At 39.4% G+C, this 26,625-nt stretch overlaps 1 protein-coding gene across 2 annotated transcripts in view; it reads right to left on the minus strand.

Annotated features, from left to right (window-relative positions):
* The window catches only part of APPBP2 (amyloid beta precursor protein binding protein 2), a 79,536-nt gene that overhangs the window by 29,147 nt on the left and 23,764 nt on the right, over nt 1–26,625 (minus strand). Inside the window, exons 2-4 of one of the 2 annotated variants that reach the window (XM_032162876.2) lie at nt 26,329–26,417; nt 20,413–20,564; nt 5,135–5,258 (exon numbers count right to left, since the gene is read on the minus strand). In XM_032162876.2, the coding sequence (XP_032018767.1) occupies nt 5,135–5,258; nt 20,413–20,564; nt 26,329–26,417 (365 nt within the window). Of the gene's footprint in view, nt 1–5,134; nt 5,259–20,412; nt 20,565–22,295; nt 22,314–26,328; nt 26,418–26,625 lie in introns of those variants that run through there. The other variant, XM_058445198.1, reaches the window with a different exon arrangement.

Below are 26,625 nucleotides of genomic sequence, written 5' to 3' on the forward strand. Positions count from 1 at the left end.
CAACATGGCAAAATCCCGTCTCTACTAAAAATACAAAAATTAGCCAGGTATGGTGATGGGAGCCTGTAATCCCAGCTACTTGGGAGGCTGAGGCAGGAGAATCACTTGAACCTGGGAGGCGGAAGTTGCAGTGAGCCAAGATCGTGCCACTGCACTCCAGCCTGTGCAAAGGAGTAAGACTCTGTCTCACAAAATAAAGCAAATAAAATGAAAATGGAAATAAAACAAAAACAAAAACAAAACAAAACAAAACAAAACGAGTTAGGAAGTGTTCCTTCCTCTGCAATTTCCTGGAAGAGTTTGAGAAGAACTAGTGCTAATTCTTTAAATGTTTGATAGAATTCACTAGTGAAGTCTTCAGTCCTGGACTTTGTTGGAAGGTTTTTGATTATGGATTTAATTTATTTACTTGTTATAGGTCTCATAAGATTTTCTATTTCTTCTCGGGGCATTTAGGTAAATTGTCCATTTCTAAAAAATGTGTCCATTTTATTTACGTTATCTAATTCGCTGGTATTCAACTGTTCATAGGATTCTCCTTAAATCCTTTTTATTTGTGGAAGGTTGGTAGTAATGTTTCAAGTCCCATTTCTGATTTTAGTTATTTGAGTCTTCTGTCTTTTTCTCTTTGTTAGTCCGGTATGGTTTTAATTTCAAGTCAGGGAGGACATCAGTGTGAGAGTGTTTCTTCTGCTAGAGAACGTGGAATCTGCACATGACACCTCAAACCATGGAAGCAATCTTACAAGCACTGGAGAGTTAGCCAAAGAAATGACTGGTACACAAAGAATTAGCAGACAGATTGAAAGAATCTAGTTCCTTAATAACCTCTATATATTCAGAATTAACCTACCCTGGAGGCCCTGAACATTGTACTGATTATCTTTTTATCAAAGTTTTTGTACTTTTAAGGTACACTGCTTATGTAGGTGGCTCCTATCTTATTTGCTACACATAGGTTTATGACCTTTTTGTGAATTATACATTCTATTATCAATATCCCTTTTGTATTAACTAATGACTTTTATCCTGAATTCTTATTGTTAGTATTATTATTTTAGGGTGTTTCCTGTTTATGATATAGCACTAGTTTTAATTTTTTAACCCTCTTGGTAACTGCCATCTTTAGGTAGGGGAATTGAGCCCATTTACATGTATTGTGATGATAATTATATTTGGTCTAACCTTTTCATCTTATTTTTCACTTATCATAATCAGTTTTTTCCTCTATTCTCTTTGCTTATATCTAGCTCGGTCAAGTTTCAAATCATTCTCACCCATATTCACATTACCCTAGTTTGGAAGTTCTATTACACTTTTCTATTATACAAGGCATCAAATGCCCATCTCTAGCACTGATAATGTTTAAACTAAATAATGATGCCCTTTCCTACTATACCCACTAAGATGAGAACTTTGTAACACTTTTACTCCTCCATTCTCCCAAATGTATATTTTAAAAATAGGCTATATGTCTATTAAAAAACAGCCTGAATATAAGATGAACCTCCATTTTCCTTCTAAAAATATTTTTGCCAACTCATATATATCAAGTTTTAGGGATATATGTGATAACATTAAAACACTTATAATTTATATTTAAGGCCAGGTGTGGTGGTCATGCCTGTAAGCCCAGTACTTTGGGAGGCCAAGGCAGGAGGATCACTTGAGCCCAGGAGTTTGAGACCAGCCTGGGCAACATACTGAGGTCCCTTTTCTATTAAAAACAAAAATAATAAAAATTTATAACATTTAAATCTTTCATTATACCTATATATTTAAAATCTAAATTAAATTTTCAAAAATTGCTTTTCCTCCTCACAATTTACAAAACTTTATCCAAATTATTCACATGTACCTTAAACATTTAGCTTCATCATCACCATAGTTATTTGAGTCATCTGACAGTTTTTATTTTATCTTTTAAATAAATCCTTCTTTGGAATGACAGCTTTTTAGAGTAAAACATTTTCACTTGTTTGAAAACCAGTACTTCTGAATCTCCGTATGATGTCACCAGAAATTTAATCCAAAGCTACCAGTAACCATCTGCAAAGCATTAGGACTGCTGGGCTTTTCAATTTCTCCTATGGCAAGCAGATATCCAGGATCTCCAGAACTGAATTACTCCATCACTTTTCAAAGTAATCTTTAAAAAGCCAGTTAATAAAATTATCCAATTCTTACAACTATAAGGTCATGACCTCCAGAATAATTCTAAATCTGTTAAATTTCTTTTTTTTTTTTTTTTTTGAGACAGAGTTTTGCTGTCGCCCAGGTTGGAGTGCAATGGTGCAATCTTGACTCACTGCAACCTCCACCTCCCAGGTTCAAGCGATTCTCCTCCCTCAGCCTCCCGAAGTAGCTGGGATCACAGGCACCCACCACCACGCCCAGCTAATTTTTTTGTATTGTTAGTAGAGACAGGGTTTCACCATGTTGGCCAGGCTGCTCTTCAACTCCTGACCTTAAGTGATCCACTCGCCCTGGCCTATCAAAGTGCTGGGATTACAGGCATTGAGCCACCGTGCCCAGCCTCATTACTTCTTTAGAAAGAAAATTTCACTAGGTGGTCTCTATAAAGCTTCCTAACATTAACACTAACTGAAATTTCAGGTTAACATTTCTTTCCTAAATACTACTTTGTTGTTCAAAATACAGGTTGAGTATCCTTATTTGAAATGTTTGGGACCAATCATGTTTCAGATTTCAAATTTTTGGATTAGGAACACTAAACCTGTAATAGGTTTGACGTGGTAAATTTTTGTTTTTTGTTACTTCTGAAATTTCCTTTTCATCTCTGGTTTGAAAAGAATCCTCATTTAAGTCCTATTCTCAATTGTTCTTCATTCTCTTCCAACTCCATTTACATGTGAGACATATATTACAATATTCATTACCTACCACTGTTTTTATACCATCTTCCCCTACCTTGGGATTTGTTATTATTAATTTAAGAACTTAAAAAAAACTTTAAAATTTTTATTTTAAAATAAAATAGAGGCCAGGTGCAGTGGCTTACATCTGTAATCCCAGCACTTTAGGGGGCCAGGGCAGGCAGATCACGAGGTCAGGAGATTGACACCATCCAGGCTAACACGGTGAAACCCCATCTCTATTAAAAATACAAAAAAATTAGCCGGGCATGGTGGTGGGCGCCTGTAGTCCCAGCTACTCGGGAGGCTGAGGCAGAAGAATCATTTAAACCCGGGAGGCGGAGCCTGCAGTGAGCCGAGATCGTGCCACTGCACTCCAGCCTGGGTGACAGAGAGAGACTTCATCTCAAAAAAAACAAAAACAAAAAACAAAAAACATGACTCAGACATGACATAACATAACATAACATAACATAACATAACATAACATAACATAACATAACATATAACATGATAGTCTCATTATATTGCCCAGGCAGGTCTCAAACTCCTGGGCTCAAACGATCCTCCTACCTTGGCCTCCCAAAGTGCTGGGATTACAGGCATGAGGTACCATGCCTCGCTGGAACTTATATTTGGTTACAGAAGTTCCTCAATTATTTCCCTCAGATACAGTACATGGAGATATACTGGGTCTTCATGTATTTGAAAATTACTTCTTTTGCCCTTCGAACTGGTGAAGTACAGTATTTTCTCTCAGTAACTAAGATACTGCTACTTTCTTCTAGCTTCTAATTTCTATTTATCTTTGGATTTCAGGAAATTCAACTGCCCAGGGTTCTCTTTCAATCCACATTCAACTCTTTACACACACACACACACACACACACACACACACAAATGTTCCCCAACCCCACCCCACCATCCAGTAGTTCAAGAAGTTCTTTTTATCATTTAAAGAAAAAAAAAAACCCACCAAAGGAATACGTGCCAATGGTTTAAAAACATAATAAACAGTAGAAAAGGATTTAAAATAAAAAGTAAGTTTGTTCTGCCCAACTCTCACAAGCCCAAAAGCAATCTCTGTTCCCTTATCTGGAGGTTCTAGAGAATTCTTGACCTTAAACAAACCATGCTCACATGGACTGATTAGCTCCAAAGAAAAAACTGAAAAGGGGGTTGCGGGTGTGATTTTCAGTTTGTCATCCCCCCAGAACAAGCCAATTCAGTAATTGTGGTTATTTCTGAGCATCAGGGTTATAGACAACAATTTTCTTCCTCATAGCTTTCTGTATTTTCTGGATGTGTTTGGCCACAGACATGTATAAGCAAGAAAAACAAAGCCATTAAATAGAAAATGAATAAATGGAAATAGGCAGAGTCTCCAAAGAATACAAAAGGACTGAAAAATGGTCCCAGTTTTAACTACTTTCTATTAAGAAAGGCTAGGAAGGTTCTCTGACCTTTGTTGTATAATGTTTTGATGCTAGCCCCATATCAGAAATTGGCTTTGTGACATTAAATTGAAAAACATACTTTTATTCTTGCATCAGGCTCAAAGCCCCTGGGATTGGCCAAAGGATTTGATTAGTATCTGTTATGCAAAACACTTCTTTTCTAATTCAATTAAACACATAGTCAATTAATACCCCAAATTTCTCTCTGCCTTAAAAAAAGGCTGTCATAAAATTTTAATAATCTTTTCAAATAATACTAAGTAGATGAAAAAAATTACTTATTACAAATAAATTATATTAAATACACCTGTAGTGGCCAATAATTTGGCAAGGTTAGTTGAATAGAGGCAAATTTTATTTCGAAATTTCAAATTCATGAAGACATAAGGTCTTGGTATACAGGCAGTGAGTTGGCATTATAAATGGCTTTGTTCCTTGGTCCAGACAATATTCTAGTTTCGCATGTGCTTGCTAAAAAGACAGCTAGTTCTGAATTGTTAATTATCTATTGTTTTTAATTTATTTTAAAAATTTTTGTAGAAATGAGGTCTTGCTGGTCTCAAAAAATAAAAATAAAAAAAGAAACACATTCTGGTTCATAATACTCAAATCTAACCTAAGCTGTCTACAGCAGATTAACTATATTTTAGAGATGAGAGGATGCCAGACTAGTGAAACTATGACATATAAATATCATCTCAGAGATTTACTCAAATGTTGGCATATACTTATAAGAGCTAAAGCTATAAAAGCCACTAAATACCATTATAGCACGTAATTACAGGATAGGTTCCAACTTACCTCACACAACATTCTACTGCACGAAACCAATGAAGCATCTCATCGTGTAGAGTACACAACTGAAGGCAGGACAGAAAAACTTTCTCAGCATCACTGTACCAGCCTGCATCTGAAAGAAAGCCACCTAAAAAAATAAGAAACACCAATTTTAGAAAACTTGATAAATAGCCTGAAAGCTAAAATGATATGCTGACAGTGAATATTACCCAAATTAAAAAAAACCCATGATATTAAAGTCTTGTGTTTAGCATAAAACATAGGTATGAACTGTGAGATTTTTATGTATAGGTTTTGAACTAGGGGAATGAGGATTCAGGCTAAGACCTTAAATAGGGAGTCAAAAGTTTGAACCTTCTAAGAATGCTCCACGGCCTAAGAGTTGTTATTTTCCAGCTAATGAGCTAACTAAATTATTTTACTATTTTCATCTTGGAGTGTACATATAACTTTAGCATCTCCCAATACACAATCCCAAAGAAGATAAATCTGAATATACTTAATCTTAGTATAGCAGCACATAACGGAGGATACACAGATAAAAAAAGACTGTGATCCTTAATCGATTACCTTATTTTTTTTTTAAACAAGAAATTACTGTCCTGGGCAATATTTCCTCAGCATATTATCTTTTTGAGGATTCTGACTCCTAAAAATGACTAACATTTAATACACTGTTACTACACCATGTAAAACACTTTGTATTGTGGTAACTACATAACTACATGAACTCACTCATTTAACTTTCACAACACACCTTCGACTTAAATAACTGCCCCAACATAACAGATGAGAACACTTGAGTCACAGAAAAACCAAAGCTTATAATCCAGTAAGTGAAAAGATTCAGATGCACACAACGTGACTTCAGAGGCTAAGTCTGTAGTCCCTATACTGCAATGGTTATTAAGGAATAATTTCTTAGTGCTATTCAGGATTAGTTATAATAACCAGAAAATACAAAGTAACATACCATCATGGTATGTTCTAAAACACATTTTTTCGCACATTAAAAAATCTCTGAAATTATCTGAGACCAGCCTGGGAAATATGGCAAAATCCTGTCTCTACGAGATACAAAAGTAAGCCAGGTGTGGTGGCGAGTGCCTGTAGTCCCAGCTACTCAGGAGGCTGGGGTGGGAGAATGGCTTGAGCCTGGGAGGCAGAGGCTGCAGTGAGTGGAGATCGCACCACTGCCCTCCAGCCTGGGCAACAGAGCCAGCCAGACCTTGTCTCAAAAAACAACAACAACAACAACAACAAAACTCTGAAATTAGAGTGCGTCATAAAATTAATGGTATATTACAGTAAGTGGCTATTTCTTGGCACACAAAAAATATAGTGTCTTAACAGTATTAATGTCTGAGTCAACAAAATACTATATTTTGCTCGGACTCGTGTTTTATATTTAATTAAAACTACATGTAATTAAGCATTTTTTTAATTAATTGGAGAGAACTGTGCTTTAGAACTTTCTAGGTTCCTCACCAAGTTGAGCAGAATAATGAGATTATTCATATTCATACTAAGCAATATTCTACTTATCATCCCAACATATTGTATATTGTGCTGGTTGTTAGAATATTGTCTCTCAGCTTCAAACCCACACTACTAGAGTCTGTTTGATGATGCTGAGCAAGGACTCTGCAAACCACATTTCTCCTTTGCTAGCTGGCTCCCTGTTTGGCTCAGCAAATAGGAGGCACTGGAGAAACGAGCTGCAAGACTGGAAGAGCAAAGGACACTCTCCTTCCTGTATCTGTTAGTGAGGTTCCTGCTGACAAAAACACCCCAGGGTTTGCTTCTTTACTTTGGTGATAGTAGTTCATTCCATTAAATAATAGTCAATACCAGTTGCAGTTTTCCAATGCTTACAAAACCAGTTTCACAGCACTCCATCAAACATCAGCAATAGCCATGCAGGCTGCCCCTCCTAGAGGTCTAGATCCTAGACCCACGGGCCCTCTTTTCAGACCTCTGAGGCACCAGTAACAGCCTAGCAGTATCCCAGCTCCATGAGGCAAACCCCTCCAACTCCTAATTTTTAATAATTCCAATCTGTTTCCTTGGTTCCCCAAGCCATAAGTATGGTAGCTGATTCTCACAGCTGCTTTGTCCATAATACCCTACTGTTCTCTTTTTGCCTCTTTAGTTCTCTAGTATCTGGTTAAAAATGATTTGTATTAGGCCAGGTACAGTGGCTCATGCCTGTAATTCCAGCACTTTTGGAGGCCAAGGTGGAAGGATCCCTTGAGGCCAAGAGTTCAAGATCAGCCTGGGTAACACAGTGAGACCCTGTCTCCTAAATAAATAAATATTTTATACTGATAATTGATTTTATAGCCTAGTGAAATGAACTATTCAGATATAACATCTATTTCATCCACATCTTGTTGAGGAGAAAATTTATACAATGTACTTAATTTCATTTGGTTCTTAGTTTGACAATCCCTAAAAATTTAGGTTTATTCTAGAACATGATAAAGTCAAAACTTGTAATATTGACCCTAGAATTCACCTAAACTCAAGGAAAATACTACAATAGAGCTGGGCTTCAGCTAAGTCAAATCCAGAACCAAATTTATTTTCTCTGTTCAAAACGAATGAGATCCTTGTTTTCAAAAGAAGTTAGGAAAAGAAGACAACAGCACAATTGTGGCAGCTGTCACAGCTTCTCACAATGACCATTTGTGCTTGAAAATGAAGTGAGACATTTGTTGTTATTAGAAGCATTAATCCAGTAACCACAGGATAGGTTACTATTTCTTTTTTTTTAGAGACAGAGTTTGCTCTTGTTGCCCAGGCTGGAGTGCAATGGCGTGATCTTGGCTCACCGCAACCTCCGCCTCCTGGGTTCAAGCGATTCTCCTACCTCAGCCTCCTGAGTAGCTGAGATTACAGGCATGTGCCACCACGCCCGGCTAATTTTGTATTTTTAGTAGACACGGGTTTCTCCATGTTGGTCAGGCTGGTCTCAAACTTCTGACCTCAGGTGATCCGCCCGCCTCGGCCTCCCAAAGTGCTGGGATTACACATGTGAGCCACCGCGCCCAGCCAGGTTACTACTTTGATTAAAAACTTAATTTTAAGAAATATGTTCCTTGACTATAAGCATCAAATTAAATACTTGTAAACAAGAAATAAATGAATCCAAACCATTTAAAAACATATTCCTGTTAAGAAATGTTTAGTTTTCCCTTTGAATAGCCTCATCCCAATAAAGACGTGGCCTGTCACAAAAGAGCTTGAATGGTCAGGGTGATAGTCCTACTTAGTAATGCAGTCCTTTCTAAAAAACAATTCTTTTTTATTTTTTAGGATTAAAAATTTTTTATTATTAAAGTTCTAGGGTACATGTGCACAATGTGCAGGTTACATGTGCCATGTTGGTTTGCTGCACCCATCAACTCGTCATTTACATTAAGCATTTCTCCTAACGCTATCCCTCCCCCAGACCCCCATCCCAGGACAGGCCCCAGTGTGTGATGTTCCCTGCTCTGTGTCCAAGTGTTCTCATTGTTCAATTCCCACCTATGAGTGAGAACATGTGGTGTTTGGTTTTCTGTCCTTGTGATAGTTTGCTCAGAATGATGGTTTCCAGCTTCATCTATGTCCCTACAAAGGACATGAACTCATCCTGTTTTATGGCTGCATAGTATTCCATGGTGTAAATGTATCACATTTTCTTAATCCAGTCTATCGTTGGACATTTGGGTTGGTTCCATGCCTTTGCTATTGTGAAGTGCCGTAATAAGCATACATGTGCATGTGTCTTTATAGTAGCATGATTTATAATCCTTTGGGTATATACCCAGTAATGGGATTGCAGGGTCAAATGGTATTTCTAGTTCTAGATCCTTGAGGAATTTCCACACTGTCTTCCACAATGGTTGAACTGTTTACACTCCCACCAACAGTGTAAAAGTGTTCCTATTTCTCCACATCCTCTCCAGCACCTGTTTCCTGACTTTTTAATGATGGCCATTCTAACTGGTATGAGATGGTATCTCACTGTGGTTTCGATTTGCATTTCTCTGATGACCAGTGATGATGAGCATTTTTTCATGTGTCTGTTGGCTGCATAAATGTCTTCTTTTGAGAAGTGTCTCTTCATATTCTTTGCCCACTTTTTGATGGGGTTGATTTTTTCTTGTAAATTCGTTTAAGTTCTTTGTAGATTCTGGATATTAGCCCATTGTCAGGTAGACTGCAAAAATTTTCTCCCATTCTGTAGGTTGCCTGTTCACTCTGATGGCAGTTTCTTTTTTTTTGAGATGGAGACTTGCTCTTTCGCCCAGGCTGGAGTGCAGTAGCGTGATCTTGGCTCACTGCAAGCTCCGCCTCCTGGGTTCACGCCATTCTCCTGCCTCAGCCTCCCAAATAGCTGGGACTACAGGCACCCACCACCACACCTGGCTAATTTTTTGTATTTTTAGTAGAGACGGGGTTTCACCATGTTAACCAGGATGGTCTTGATCTCCTGACCTCGTGATCTGCCTGCCTCGGCCTCCCAAAGTGCTGGGATTACAGTTGTGAGCCACCGCACCCGGCTGATGGTAGTTTCTTTTGCTGTGCAGAAGCTCTTTAGTTTAATTAGATCCCATTTGTGAATTTTGGCTTTTATTGCCATTGTTTTTGGTGTTTTAGACATGAAGTCCTTGCCCGTGCCTATGTCCTGAATGGTATTGCCCAGGTTTTCTTCTAGGGTTTTTATAGTTTTAGGTCTAACATTTAAGTCTTTAATCCATACTGAATTAATTTTTGTATAAGGTGTAAGGAAGGGATCCAGTTTCAGCTTTCTACCTATTGCTAGCCAGTTTTCCCAGCACCATTTATTAAATAGGGAATCCTTTCCCCATTGCTTGTTTTTGTCAGGCTTGTCAAAGATCAGATGGTTGTGGATGTGTGGTATTATTTCTGAGGGCTGTGTTCTGTTCCATTGGTCTATATCTCTGTTTTGGTACCAGTACCATGCTGTTTTGGTTACTGCAGCCTTGTAGTATAGTTTGAAGTCAGGTAGCGTGATGCCTCCAGCTTTGTTCTTTTGGCTTAGGATTGGCTTGGCAATTCAGGCTCTTTTTTGGTTCCATGTGAACTTTAAAGTAGTTTTTTCCAATTCTGTGAAGAAAGTCATTGGTAGCTTGATGGGGATAGCATTGAATCTATAAATTACCTTGGGCAGTATGGCCATTTTCACGATATTGATTCTTCCTATTCATGAGCATGGAATGTTCTTCCATTTGTTTGTGTCCTCTTTTATTTTGTTGAGCAGTGGTTTGTAGTTCTCCTTGAAGAGGTCCTTCACATCCCTTGTAGGTTGGATTCCTAGGTATTTTATTCTCTTTGAATCAACTGTGAATGGGAGTTCACTCATAATTTGGCTCTGTTTATCTGTTATTGGTGTATAGGAATGCTTGTGATTTTTGCACATTGATTTTGTATCCTGAGACTTTGCTGAAGCTGCTTATCAGCTTAAGGAGATTTTGGGCTGAGACGATGGGGTTTTCTAAATATACAATCATGTCATCTGCAAACAGGGACAATTTGACTTCCTCTCTTCCTATCTGAATACCCTTTATTTCTTTCCCTTGCCTGACTGCCCTGGCCAGAACTTCCAACACTATGATGAATAGGAGTGATGAGAGAGGGCATCCCCATCTTGTGCCAGTTTTCAAAGGGAATGCTTCCAGTTTTTGCCCATTCAGTATGATACTGGCTGTGGGTTTGTCTTAAACAGCTCTTATTATTTTGAGATACATTCCATCAATATCTAATTTATTGAGAGTTTTTAGCATGAAGGGTTGTTGAATTTTGTCGAAGGCCTTTTCTGCCTCTATTGAGATAATCATGTGGTTTTTGTCTTTGGTTCTGTTTATGTGATGGATTACATTTATTGATTTGCATATGTTGAACCAGCCTTGCATCCCAGGGATGAAGCCAACTTGATCTTGGTAGATAAGCTTTTTGATGTGCTGCTGAATTCAGTCTGCCAGTATTTTATTGAGGATTTTCACATTGATGTTCATCAGGGATATTGGTCTAAAATTTTCTTTTTTTGTTGTGTCTCTGCCAGGCTTTGGTATCAGGATGATGCTGGCCTCATAAAATGAGTTAGGGAGAGTTCTCTCTCTTTCTATTGATTGGAATAGTTTCAGAAGGAATGGTATCAGCTCCTCTTTGTACCTCTGGTAGAATTCGGCTGTGAATCGGTCTGGTCCTGGACTTTTTTTGGTTGGTAGACTATTAATCATTGCCTCAATTTCAGAGCCTGTTACTGGTCTAGTCAGAGATTCAACTTCTTTCTGGTTTAGTCTTGGGAGGGTGTATGTGTCCGGGCATTTATCCATTTCTTCTAGATTTTCTAGTTTATTTGCTTAGAGGTGTTTATAGTATTCTCTGATGGTAGTTTGTATTTCTGTGGGATCAGTGGTGATATCCCCTTTATCATTTTTTATTGTATCTATTTGATTCTTCTTTTCTTCTTTATTAGTCTTGCCAGCGGTCTATCAATTTTGTTGATCTTTTCAAAAAACCAGATCCTGAATTCATTCATTTTTTTGAAGGGTTTTTTGTGTCTCTATCTCCTTCAGTTCTGCTCTGAAGGCAGTTATTTCTTGCCTTCTGCTGGCTTTTGAACTTGTTTGCTCTTGCTTCTCTAGTTCTTTTAATTGTGATGTTAGAGTGTCAATTTTAGATCTTTCCTGTTTTCTCTTGTGGGCTATTAGTGCTATAAATTTCCCTCTACACACTGCTTTAAATGTGTCCCAGAGATTCTGGTTCATTGTGTCTTTGTTCTCCTTGGTTTCGAAGAACATCTTTATTTCTGCCTTCATTTCGTTATGTACCCAGTAGTCATTCAGGAGCAGGCTGTTCAGTTTCCATGTAGTTCTGTGGTTTTGAGTGAGTTTCTTAATCCTGAGTTCTAATTTGACTGCACTGTGGTCTGAGAGACAGTTTGTTGTGATGTCTGTTCTTGTACATTTGCCAAGGAGTGCTTTACTTCCAACTATGTGGTCAATTTTGGAATAAGTACAATGCGGTGCTGAGAAGAATATATTCTGTTGATTTGGGGTGGAGAGTTCTGTAGATGTCTATTAGGTGTGCTTGGTGCAGGGCTGAGTTCAAATCCTGGATATCCTTGTTAACCTTCTGTCTTGTTGATCTGTCTAACATTGACAGTGGGGTGTTAAAGTCTCCCATTATTATTGTGTGGGAGTCTAAGTCTCTTTGTAGGTCTCTAAGGACTTGCCTTATGAATCTGAGTGCTCCTGTATTGGGTGCATGTATATTTAGGATAGTTAGCTCTTCTTGTTGAATTGATCCCTTTACCATTATGTAATGGCCTTGTCTCTTTTGATCTTTGTTGGTTTAAAGTCTGTTTTATCAGAGACTAGGATTGCAACCCCTTTTTTTTGCTTTCCACTTGCTTAGTAGATCTTTCTCCATCCCTTTATTTTGAGCCTATGTGTGTCTCTGCATGTGAGATGGGTCTCCTGAATACAGCACACTGATGGGTTTTGCGTCTTTATTCAGTTTGCCAGTCTGTGTCTTTTAATGGGGGCATTTAGCCCATTTACATTTAAGGTTAATATTGTTATGTGTGAATTTGATCCTATCATTATGATGTTAGCTGGTTATTTTGCCCATTAGTTGATGCAGTTTCTTCCTAGCATCAATGGTCTACAATTTGGCATGTTTTTGCAGTGGCTGGTACTGGTTGTTCCTTTCCATCTTTAGTGCTTCCTTCAGGAGCTCTTGTAAGGCAGGCCTGGTGGTGACAAAATCTCTCAGCATTTGCTTGTCTGTAAAGGATTTTATTTCTCCTTCACTTATGAAGCTTAGTTTGGCTGGATATGAAATTCTGGGTTGAAAATTCTTTTCTTTAAGAATGTTGAATATTGGCCCCCACTCTCTTCTGGCTTGTAGGGCTTTTGCCTAAAGACCCACTGTCAGTCTGATGGGCTTCCCTTTGTGGGTAACCCGACCTTTCTTTCTGGCTGCCCTTAACATTTTTTCCTTCATTTCGATCTTGGTGAATCTGACAATTGTGTGTCTTGGGGTTGCTCTTCTCAAGGAATCATCTTTGTGGTGTTCTCTGTATTTCCTGAATTTGAATGTTGGCCTGCCTTGCTAGGTTGGGGAAGCTCTCCTGGATAATATCCTGAAGAGTGTTTTCCAGCTTGGTTCCATTCTCCCCGTCACTTTCAGGTACACCAATCAAATGTAGATTTGGTATTTTCACATAGTCCTGTATTTCTTGGAGGCTTTGTTCATTTCTTTTTACTCTTTTTTCTCTAAACTTCTCTTCTCACTTCATTAATTTGATCTTCAATCACTGATACCCTGTCTTCACCAGATCAAATCGGCTACTGAAGCATGTGCATGTGTCACGAAGTTGTTGCGCCACAGTTTTCAGCTCCATCAGGTCATTTAAGGTCTCCTCTACACTGTTTATTCTAGTTAGCCATTCGTCTGATCTTTTTTCAAGGTTTTTAGCTTCCTTGCGATGGGTTCGAACATCCTCCTTTAGCTCGGAGAAGTCTGTTATTACCAACCTTCTGAAGCCTACTTCTGTCAACTTGTCAAAGTCATTCTCCATCTGGCTTTGTTCCATTGCTGGCAAGGAGCTGCGATCCTTTGGAGAAGAGGCGCTCTGGTTTTTAGAATTTTCAGCTTTCCTGCTCTGGTTTCTCCCCATCTTTGTGGTTTTATCTACCTTTGGTCTTTGATGATGGTGATCTACAGGTGGGGTTTTGGTGTGGATGTCCTTTTTGTTTATGTTGATGCTATTCCTTTCTGTTTGTTAGTTTTCCTTATAACAGTCAGGTCCCTCAGCTGCAGTCTGTTGGGAGTTTGCTGGAGGTCCACTCTAGACCCTATTTGCCTGGGTATCACCAGTGGAAGCTGCAGAACAGCAAATATTGCAGAACAGCAAATATTGCTGCCTGATCCTTCCTCTGGAAGCTTCGTCTCAGAGGGGCACCTTGCTGTATGAGGTGTCAGTCAGTCCCTACTAGGAGGTGTCTCACAGGCTACACGGGGGTCAGGGACCCACTTGAGGAGGCAGTCTGTCTGTTCTAAGAGCTCAAACTCCATGCTGGGAGAACCACTGCTCTCTTCAGAGCTGTCAGACAGGGATGTTTTAAGTCTGCAGAAGTTTCTGCTGCCTTTTGTTCAGCTATGCCCTGATGCCAGAGGTCAAAAAATATTATTTATATTAAATTCTGTCTGTATAACATGGATGGATTTTGAAAGTATTATGGTAAATAAAACAAGCCAGTCACAAAGACCATGTATTTCAAGAGTACACTTATATAAAATATCCAGAACAGGCAAATCTATAGAGACAGAAAGTGGATGATGTTTGCCTGGTATTGGAGAGAAATGGGAGTGACTACTAATGGGTATTGTTTTCTTTTTGGGGAGGGAACAATGTTCCAAAACTTTTTGTGGTGATGTCTGCAAAACTCTTCTGGTATGACTTTTTTCTCTTGGGTAATTTTAGGATTAAGACTGATAACTATGAGTTTGCCAGGACTTGTTTCTCTCTCCAAGGTATCTAGTTGGGTCATTATAATGGCCAGACTGGCGTTAGTAGATGTGGAGATGACAGAGGACCTCAATGAACACTAGTCTTCCTTTCATTTTCTTTCATACTAAATTTCTCTCACACACACATTTTTACATGATCATATAGAACTAAAGGGATATCATCCTTAACATTAGTCAAGATCACAAGTTTTCAGAGAATTTCTTTGGACAATTCTTTGTTGCTATTGACATTTCCATAAGACTATTTAAAAAAAAATGCTGGCCGGCTGCAGTGGCTCATGCCTGTAATCCCAGCACTTTGGGAGACTGGGGTGGGTGGATCATGAAGTCAGGAGTTTGAGACCAGCCTGCCCAACATAGTGAAACCTCATCACTACTAAAAATACAAAAAATTAGCTGGGCATGGTGGCAGGTGCCTGTAATCCCAGCTACTCGGGAGGCTGAGGCAGGAGAATGGCTTGAACCCAGGAGACGGAGGTTGCAGTAAGCTGAGATCACGCTATTGTACTCCAGCCTGGGCGACAGTACGAGACTCCGTCTCAAACAAACAAACAAAAAGAAATGCTGAGGGTCCTTTTAAAAAGAAAATATGTTCTGAAGTCCCTTCAGCAACCTGTCTTTGATTACTACAAAGAATTATTCTAAGATTAAACAGGCCAGGCACGGTGCCTCATGCCTGTAATCCCAGCACTTTGGGAAGCTGAGGTGGAGAGATTACCTGAGGTTAGGAATTTGAGACCAGCCTGGCCAACATGATAAAACACCATCTCTACTAAAAACACAAAAATCAGCTGGGTGTGGTGGCGCATGCCTGTAGTCCCAGCTACCTGTGAGGCTGACGCAGCAGAATCACTTGAACCCAGGAGGCGGAGGCTGCAGTGAGCTGAGATCGTGCCACTGCACTCCAGTCTAGGCGACAGAGTGAGACCATGTCTCCAAAAAAAAAAAAAAAAGATTAAAGAAAATGACTATTAAAATTTGTTGGAAAGGATGTATATGCATGTGTGTACACTTTAAGACAGAAAACACATACATGGCACATGCACACAGTAATGAGAGAAGTTAAAAACAAAAGTAGGGCTGGGTGCAGTGGCTCACACCTATAATCCCAGCACTTTTGGTGACAGAGGTGGGTGGACCACTTGAGGTCAGGAGTTTGAGACCAGCCTGGCCAACATGGTGAAACCCTGTTTCTACTAAAAATACAAAAATTAGTTGGGTGTGGTGGCGCATGCCTGTAATCTCAGCTACTTGGGAGGCTGAGGAAGGAGAATAGCTTGAACACAAGAGGCGGAGGTTGCAGCGAGCAAAAATCATGCCACTGCACTCCAGCCTGGGCGATAGAGCAAGACTCCATCTCAGAAAACAAAACAAAACAAAAACCCCCGAATAATAATAGTTTGCGGTGATCATAGTACTGTATCTTGATAGTGATGGCGGTTGTACGACTCTAGGTGGAATCCACTGCACAGACACATATACACACAAATGAGTGCATGTGAAAACTAAGTAAGGCCAGTAGTCTAGTTAATGCTATAACACCAGTGTCAATTTCTTAGTTTTGATATTGCCCTACAGTTATATAATATGTGACCACTGGGGGAAGCTGGAGGAATGGTTCAAAGAACTCTGGGTACTCTTCTGCAACTTCCTATGAATCTACAGTCACTTCAAAAAAAGTTTGTTTAATAGAGAAAAAAGAGCCAAGTGCAGTGGCTCATGCCTATAATTCCAGTAGTTTGGGAGGAATGCTTGAGCCCAGGAGTTCAAGACCAGCCTGGGCAACATAGCAAGATCTTGTCTCAACAAAAATAAAAATTAGCTGGATATGTTGACACATGCCTGTTGTCCTAGCTACTCGGGAAGCTGAAGCAGGAAGACTGCTTGAGCCCAAGTTTGAAGTTACAGTGAGCTATGATTGTTGATATGGTTTGGCTCTGAGTCCCCACACAAATCTCATCTTGAACTGTAGCTCCCATAATTCCCACATTGTGGGAGGGACCTGGTGGGAGATAATTGAATCATGGGGACAGTCTCCCTAATATGTTCTTGTGGTAGTCTCACGAGATCTGATGGTTTTATAAGGGGTTTCCCCTTTCATTTGGCTCGTTGTTTTGCCTGCCACCATGTAAGATGTGCCTTTTACCTTCCACCATGATTGTGAGGCCTCCCCAGCCACGTGGAACTATGAGTCCATTAAACCTCATTTTCCTTTATAAATTATCCAGTCTCAGGTATGTCTTTAAAAGCAGCATGAAAATGAACTAATAAAGTAAACTGGTGCCAGTAGAGTGGGGAGCTGGTATAAAGATACCTGAAAATGTGGAAGCAACTTTGGAACTGGGTAACAGGCAAAGTTTGGAACAGTTTGGATCAGAAGAAGACAGAAAAATGTGGGAAAAGTTTGGAACTTCCTAGAGACTTGTTGAAGGGCTTTGATCAAAATGCTGATAATGATATGGACAGTGAAATCCAGGCTGAGGTGGTCTCAGATGGAGATGAGGAACTTGTTGGAAACTGGAGTAAAGGTGACTCTTGCTATGTTTTAGCCAAGAGACTGGTGACATTTTGTCCCTGCCTCAGAGATGTGTGGAACTTTTAACTTGAGGGAGATGATTTAGGGTATCTGGCAGAAGAAATTTCCAAGCAACAAAGCACTTAAGAAGTGACTGGAGTGCTATTAAATGCATTGTCTCATTTATTTTTATTTTTTATCTTTTTGAGATGAAGTTTTGCTTTGTCACCCAAGCTGGAGTGCAGTGGGGTGATCCCAGCAGTGCAGTGTGGGGATTTCAACTCACTGCAACCTCTGCCTTCCAGGTTCAAGTGATTCTCCTGCCTCAGCCTCCTGAGTAGCTGGGATTACAGGCACCCGCCAACAGGCCTGGCTAGTTTTTGTATTTTTAGTAGAGATAGGGTTTCACCATGTTGGCCAGGCTGGTCTCAAACTCCTGATATCAAGCAATCCACCCATCTTGGCCTCCCAAAGTGCTGGGATTAGAGGCGTGAGCCACCGCACCCAGTCAGCATTCAGTTTTAAAAGGAAAACAGAGCATAAAAGTTTGGAAAATTTGCAGCCTCAGGATACGATAGAAAAGAAAAACTCATTTTGTGAGAAGAACTGCAAGCTGGCAGCAGAAATTTGCATGAGTAACAAGGAGCCAAACATTAATCTCCAAGACAATGGGGAAAATGTCTCCAGGACATTTCAGAGAACTTTGTGGCAGCCCCTCCCATCACAGGCCCAGAGGCCTAGGAGGAAAAAATGGTTTTGTGAGTTGAGCCCAGGGCCTCCCTGCTATGTGCAGACTAGGGACTTGGACCCCCATGTCCCAGCTACTCTACTCACAGCTAAAAGGGACCAATGTACAGCTTAGACCATAGCTTCCAAGGGGGCAAGTCCCAAGCCTTAGCAACTCCCACATGGTGTTGAGCCTGTGGGTGCCCAGAAGTCAAGAATTGAGGTTTGGGAACCTCTGCCTAGACTTCAGAATGTATGGAAACGCCTGGATGTCCAGGCAGAAGTTTGCTGCAGGGTGAGGCCCTCATGAAAAACCTCTGCTAGGGCAGTGTGGAAGGGAAATATTGGGTTCAAGCCCTTACACAGAGTCCCCACTGGGGCACTGCCTAGTGGAGCTATGAGAAGAGGGCCACTGTGCTCCAGAACACAGAATGGTAGATCCACCGAAAGCTTGCACCGTGTGCCTGAAAAAACCACAGACACTTAATACCAGTCCGTGAAAGCAGCTGGGAGGGAGGCTGTACCCTTCAAAGCCACAGGGGCGGAGGTGCCCAAGACCATGGGAACTCACCTCTTGCATCAGCATGACCTGGATGTGAGACATGGAGTCAGAAAAGATCATTTTGGAGCTTTATGATTTGACTGCTCCACTGGATTCCAGACTTGCATGGGGCCTTTAGCTCCTTCATTTTGGCCAATTTCTTCCATTTGGAATGGTTGTATTTATTCAATGCATGTACCCCCACTGTATCTAGGAAATAACTAACTTGCTTTTGATTTTACAGGCTCACAGGCAGAAGGGACTTGCCTTGTCTCAGATGAGACTTTGGACTGTGGACCTTTGAGTTAATGCTGAGATGAGTTAAAACTTTGGAGGACTATTGGGAAGGCATGATTGGTGTTGAAATGTGAGGACATGAGATTTGCGAGGGGCCGGGGTGGAATGATATGATTTGGCTGTGTCCCCACCCAAATCTCATTTTGAATTATAGTTCCCGTAATTCCCATGTGTTGTGGGAGAGACCTGGTGAAAGATAACTAAATCATAGGGCCGGTTCCCCCATACTGTTTTCATGCTAGTGAATAAGTCTCATGAGAGCTGATGGTTTTATAAGGGGTTTCCCCTTTCTCTTGGCTCTCATTCTCTCGTCCGCCACCATATAAGACATGCCTTCCACCTTCCGCCATGATTGTGAAGCCTCCCCAGTCATGTGGAACTATGAGTCCATTAAATCTCTTTTGCTTTATAAATTACCCAGTCTCGGGTATGTCTTTAACGGCAGCATGAAAACAGACTAATATAATTGTGCCACTGCACTCTAGCCTGGGTGACACAGTGAAACCCTGTCTCAAAATAAAATAATAAAACAAAATAAACAAAAAAGGTAGCAAAAACTTTAATAAGAAATTGCCTGAAACACACATCTAAACATATTTGTGAAAACCATGTAAAATTTTATACATACATTAAACAATATTTTTCTACATGTATAGCACACAAAACATTTTTCTAACTACTTTTATATTTATCATTTATTTTTAATTTTTTCTTTTAAAGACAAGGTTTTGCTATGTTGCCCAGGCTGGTCTCGAACTCCTGGGCTCAAGTGATCCTGCCACCTCAGCCTTCTAAAGTGCTAGAATTGCAGGTGAGAGTCACCATGCCCAGCTTTTTTTCTTTTTTTTTTTTTTCTGAGACAGAGTCTCCCTGTCACCCAGGCTGGAGTGCAGTGGCACAATCTTGGCTCAATGCAACCTCCACCTCCCAAGTTCAAGCAATTCTCATCCTGCCAAGTAGCTGGGATTACTGGCATGCGTCACAACACTCAGCTAATTTTTTGTATTTTTATTAGAGACAGGATTTCGCCATGCTGGCCAGGCTGGTCTCGAACTACTGACAGTGATCCACCCACCTCAGTAACCCAAAGTGCTAGGAACTACAGGCATGAGCCACCATGCCCAGCCCTATCACATATTTTAAGGTCTCACTATGTTGCTTTTACATTTGTTTTCACTATCCTCATAACATCCTCATGAGGAAATACAGAATAACCCTCATTTTAGAGATGGGAAAACTGAGGCTCCGAAAGGATGAAGTTCCCTGCCACAGCCTACAGTAAGCAGGTCAAAGAGGCTGGTGGCAGCATGACGTGGTAGAAAAATACGTATTATGGAATCACATAGACACAGGAATCTAAACTTAGCTCTACTACTATGTGACTTGAGCCAGTTACTCAACTTTTCTGAGTCTGTTTCCTCATTTGCAAAATGCTATTAATACCATCACTTCGTTGGAATGTCATGAGGATTTAGAAAGATACTATTTAAATGTATAGTATAATGCTTTGGCACAGGGTTAAGTGGTTCTGATGTTCTTCTCATAACCTTCTTATGTAGACTTTGGGAAAGTCCTGGAATAATTCTTTGTTAGCAGATTTAATTCTGAGTCCATCACAGGACAAAATACTTCTGTTCTACCATTACTTACCTAAAACAAAGCCAACCTGAATGGCTTTTTCCTTTACTGCAGCATCTGATTCTGCTATATAAGAGCACCGCCTACTGAATGAGTAGGCCAAGACTGAAGCAACTTTAACACCATGATCCATCAAAGCCTGAAAACAATGATGAAGCAAATGTCTGTAAGAAAAGGAAAAGATTATTTTATAGAGATAATTTATTTTTCTCCTTTTAGAAAGTGCTGCTTCTCTTTTAAATAATAGCACTATTATTTTCCACAATGGAATAAGATAAAAAGCATTTTGCCTTATCAATTGCAAGGCCATAATTCAAAATTTAGACTAATCTCTTTACTCAGTGGATAACTGAGTGATCCTACAACATTCAGGAAAAGTACACAATGTGTAACTTGATGACAAGGAAGGATGAAGCTAACTTTTAAAATCGGCTTTAAAAACCAAATTATAATTCACAATAAAAAGGTACATAACCCAATTTTTAAAAGGCAATGAAGATAGAAAAGATTTTTTTTTTTGAGATGGAGTCTCACTCTGTCATCCAGGCTGGAGTGCAGTGGCGTGGTCTTGGCTCATTGCAACCTCCACCTCCCTGGTTCAAGCGATTCTCCTGCCTCAGCCTCCCGTGTAGCTGGGACTACAGGCACGTGCCACCATGCCCAACTAATTTTTTTGTATTTTTAGTAGAGACGGGGTTTCACCATGTTAGCTGGGATGCTCTCAATCTCTTGACCTTGTGATCCACCCACCTCGGCCTCCCACAGTGCTGGGATTACAGGCATGAGCCACCACGCCCAGCTGATATGAACAGATATTTCTCCACAAAAGATATACAAATGCCAATAACACGAAATAAGAAGCCCAACATCATCAATGATTAGGGAAATGCAAACCAAAATCATAATGAGATACCCCTTTACACCCAATAGAACTTTTAAAAATATGTATGTATGTATGTATGTATGTATGTATGTATGTATGTATGTTTTAGAGACAAGGTCTTGCTCTGTCATCTGGGCTGGAGAGAAGTGGCATGATCATAGCTCACTGTAGCCTTGAACTGGTCTCAATTAAGATCCTCCTGCTTCAGCCTCCAGAGTAGCTGGGACTATGGATGCCCGTCACCGCACCCTGCTATAATTTTTTTTGAAGTGTTGTCATGAGGTGAAAAAACGGGAACCCTCATACATTGGCGGTGGGATTATAAAATGATATGGCTGCTGTGAAAAAGTGTAGTGGTTCCTCAAAAAGTTAATCATAGGGTTACCATATTATACACCCTAGGTATATACTCAAGAGAATTGAGACTATACACACAAAAAATACTGTCCAACCACATTCACAGCAGCATTATTCATAATAGCCAAAAGGTGGAAACAACTCAAATGTTCATGAACAGATGACTGGATAAGCAAAATGCAGTATTATCCTTACAATGGAAAATTATTCAGCCATAAAAAAGGAAACATGAATGAACCTTAAAAACATTATGCTAAGTGAAAGTGTCAGTCACAAAAGACCATATAAGAATCAACTTACATAAAATATCTAGACTAGCAAATCCATAGAGACAGAAAGTAGATTAATGGTCAGCTAGAAACTGAGGAAACAGTTACTGTTAACTGAGGAAATGGTCAGCCAAGAGGAAATGGAGTGACTGTTAATGACTTCTTTTTGTGGTGACCAAATTTTCTAGAATTAGACAGTGGTGATGGTTACAAAATCTTGTGAATAGTTGAATGGTAGAATTTAAACTGGTGAATTTTACGGTGTGTGAATCACATTTCAATAGAAAAAAACCTTTTAAACAAAATTGTAAGAGTAACTGCTTTGGGTAAAGGAAAAAAAGGTCAAATTACATGCTTTTAGTTTCACAAATACATAAAACACTTACCAAAGGATTTGGACTTGGTGAAAGATAACCTAAGAGATGAAAAAGAGGTATTCCACTAAATCTTTACAACAGCCACGTTTAAAACTACCTAGAGAGATTCAAATCCCCAAAAGCTATCCTTTCTTTAGAGTAAGGAATGTTTTTAAAAGTTTTTCTAGTCTTCTTTTACCAAAATGAGAAGTTCTTATTTATTAGATATTTTTTACAGACTAAATTTAATCAACTAATCAAGAAGTTTCTCTATAATCTTAGTACACAGGCCACATTTCAAAGTTACCCTTGAACACTGAAATCATGCTGTTTACTTACTTATTTTTTTTGAGACACAGCCTCACTCTGTCACCCAGGCTGGAGTGCAGTGGCGTGATGTTGGCTCACTGCAACTTCCGCCTCCCGGGTTCAAGCGATTCTCCTACCTCAGCCTCCCGAGTAGCTGGGATTACAGGTGTGAGTCACCACGCCCAGCTAATTTTTGTATTTTTAGTAGAGACGAGATTTCACCATGTTGGCCAGGCTGGTCTTGAATTCCTGACCTCAGGTGATCCACCCATCTTGGCCTCCGGAAGTGCTGGGATTACAGGCGTGAGCCACCACGCCCAGCCGACTTACTTGTTTATTATCTTATCATCCCTCTCTAAAATACAAACTCCATGAGAATGGACCTTGTGGATCCTACTCACTGCTATGGCCCCAGCATCTAAAACAGTATCTGGAAAATGTGCTATATATACACAGTGGTGTACTATTCGGCCATAAAAAAGAATGAGATCCTGTCATTTGCAACAACATGGATGGAACTGTATGGTAAGTAAAAGAAGCCAGCCAAGGAAAGAACAACTTTGCATGTAGTCACTTATTTGTGGGAGCTAAAAATTAAAATAATTGCATTCATGGATATAGAGAGGAGAAGGATGGTTACCAGAGGCTGGGAAGGGTAACTGGGAGAGGCGGGCAAATGAAGATGGTTAATGAGTACAATAAAATAGAAGGAATGAATAAAATCTAGTATTTGCTAACACAACAGGATTATAGTAAAAAATAATTTAGTTCTACATTTTAATAACTGAAAGAATATAACTGGATTGTCTGTAACACAAAGGATAAATGCTTGAGGTGACGAACACCTCATTTATTTTGATGTGATTATTACACATTGCATGCTTGTATCAAAGTATCTTAAGTAACCCATAAATATATGAACCTAATATGTATGTATTATGTACCCCCAAAAACTTAAAAATAAAATATAAAAATAAAATAAAACAGTACCTGGAACATATTAGGCATTCAGCAAGTATTTATTTAATTTGTTGAATAAATGCTAACGACTTGGTAAGATTCTTATTAGAGATCAGCAGTATTTTGTGAAACTATATTCTTATTTTCCTAGAAATGTGGATTAGGAAATAAAACGGCAGTTAAACTTAGGGAAGAACACTAAAGAGAACAGCAAGCAGACCAGGCATGGTGGCTCACACTTGTAACCCCAGCACTTTGGGAGGCAAAGGCAGGCAGATGGCTTGAGCTCAGGAGTTTGAGACCAGCGTGGGCAACATGGCGAAACCCCGTCTCTACTAAAAATACAAAAAATTAGCCAGGTGTGGTGGCGCATGCCTGTATTCCCAGCTACTTGGGAGTGTCACCTGAGCCCCGGAAGTCGAGGCTACAGTGAGCCATGATCTTGCCACTGCACTCCAGGCTGGATGATGGAAGTGAGACCCTGGCTCCAAAAAAAAAAAAAAGAACAGCAAGTACAATGAAAAGCCAGATCTGTAGCTACTACTACTACATGATGATACTTACAACGGGAAAAGGGAAAATGAATTCAGTCTCCCTTTCTTGAACTCAAAAAGCTAAACTACCGAAGTGTTAACTTTCCAAAGGGGATAGAAGGAGGCAGAACAAATTATCTTCTCTTTGTCACCAAGCTTCTGTTTGGGTTGCACAATTACTGCCACAATATTTTTACTATATTCTCTATGATGCTGGCAAAGACTCCTTGAGTTGTCTTAAACTGATTTCAAATTCTACTTCTAGGTATACATCTAATAGATATGCATACATATGTTCACCAAAAAACATTTACAAGAATGTTCAGAGCAGCAAGAGTTATAATAGCTAAAAACTGGAAACAGCCCAAATGTCCATCAATAATAGAATGAATAATAATACTATATTCATAGAATAAAACACCATATATATATACAGCAACAAGAATGAACACACTGTAATTGCACATAACATAGGTGATTCTCATAAGACAATACTGGGGGAAAAAAAAGCCAGACACAAAAGGCACAAACTGTATCATTTTATTTAATACGTTCTAAAATACATAAAATGAATCTAGTGGTTACCCTAGGGGAGGGGAAGTAGTGACTGGAAAAAGACAAGACAGGGGTTCTGGTAACAACTGCAAATAAACACAATTCATAGTGAAATAATACCAGGTATATGGAAAAACTAAGACAATTTCTCAATGAAACAATTTTATAGATTTATATTGGTACTATACTTACGAGGCAAAATTATTTTATCCACTCTAAATTTTCTCATATAATCATATTTATGAAATAATTTCTAAATCACATAAGAAATTAGTCAAAAATAAATGTAACTTCATGCATTAAAATGAGGTATAATGGAATTTTAAAAAACAAGTAACTTAAAAATGAATTTATGTCCCAGCACTTTGGAAGACTGAATTTATGTCCCAGCACTTTGGAAGACTGAGGCAAGAGGATCACCTGAGCCCAGGAGTTCGAGACCAGCCTGGGCAACATAGTGAGACCTCGTCTCTAGGCAAAATAAAAAAAATTAGTTGGGTGTGGTAGCATGCGCCTATAGTCCCAGCTACTCAGGAGGCTGAGGTGGAAGGATGGCTTTGAGCCAAGGAGAGTTTGAGTTTGCAGTGAGCTACGAACATGCCACTGAACTCCATCCTGGCAACAGAGCAAGACCCCATATCAAAATCAAAAAAGTATGGAAAACAGTAAGACAGTTACTCAAAAAAATTGGAAATAAGATTTGGGTGCAGTGGCATAGCACCTTCACTCCCAGCTAGCAGGGAGGCTGAAAAACGAGGATCCCTTAAGCCCAGGAGTTCGAGGGCAGCCTGTACAACATAGTGAAACTAAGTCTCTTAAAAAATAAACAAATAAAAGTAGAATTACCATATAATCCAGCAACTCAACTTCTGAGTATATAACCAAAATAACTGAAGGCAGGGGCTTGAAGAGATACTTCTAAACTCATGTTCACAGCAGTATTATTCACACTAGCCAAAAGGTAGAAAGAACCCAAATATCCATTGACAGATGAATAGATAAACAAAATGTGGTATATGCACACAATGGAATATAATCTATCCATAAAAAGAAATGAAATTCTGACTTGTGCTACAACATAGATGAACCTTAAAAACATTATGCTAAATGAAATACAATACACACAAAAGGATAAACATTATAAGGATTCCACTTATATGGGAAATCAGAGAAGTGAAACTCATCTAAAGTACAATGGTGGCTACACAGGATAAGGGAAAGAGAGAATGGGGAGTTACTATTTAGTGGGTAAGGAGTTTTTGTTTAGGGTAATGAAAAAGTTCTGGAAATGAATGGTGTTGATGGTTGCACAATGTGAATATACTTTTTTTTTTTTTGAGACGGAGTCTTGCTCTGTCGCCCAGGCTGGAGTGCAGTGGTGCGATCTTGGCTCACTGCAAGCTCCGCCTCCCAGGTTCACGCCATTCTCCCGCCTCAGCCTCCCAAGTAGTTGGGACTAAGGCACCCACCACCACGCTTGGCTAATTTTTTGTATTTTTAGTAAAGACAGGGTTTCATCATGTTAGCCAGAATGGTCTCGATCTGACCTCGTGATATGCCCACCTCAGCCTCCCAAAGTGCTAGGATTACAGGCGTAAGCCACAGCACCCAGCCCACAATGTGAATATACTTAATGCCACTGAATTCGGTTAAAATGGTAAATTTTATGTTACGTATATTTTACAATTTTTAAAAAAAGAATTTACCTTTTATCCAAAGCTCTCAGTACTTTAGCAAAAACTTCCAATTCACAAAATTCACTGCCCAGTTGACATAAGCGTCCCTGTTGGTAAAGCTGAAATAAAAAACAAGTAATTATGACTTAAAAATTTTGCAATTTAATTCTTGTTTTTACTTTAATCATATTTGATAAATGTAATTTGATTAATTTCAGGAAAGATGCTTATGTTAAGAGAAATGTAATACTAACAAATTTCTACAATTCATATAAAAATATTTTAATAGTTGTATATAATCGTTACAACTTGGTATTTGTAAACCAC

This window comes from Hylobates moloch, unplaced genomic scaffold (assembly GCF_009828535.3).
Source record: "Hylobates moloch isolate HMO894 unplaced genomic scaffold, HMol_V3 SCAFFOLD_10, whole genome shotgun sequence".
Lineage (NCBI taxonomy): Eukaryota > Metazoa > Chordata > Mammalia > Primates > Hylobatidae > Hylobates > Hylobates moloch.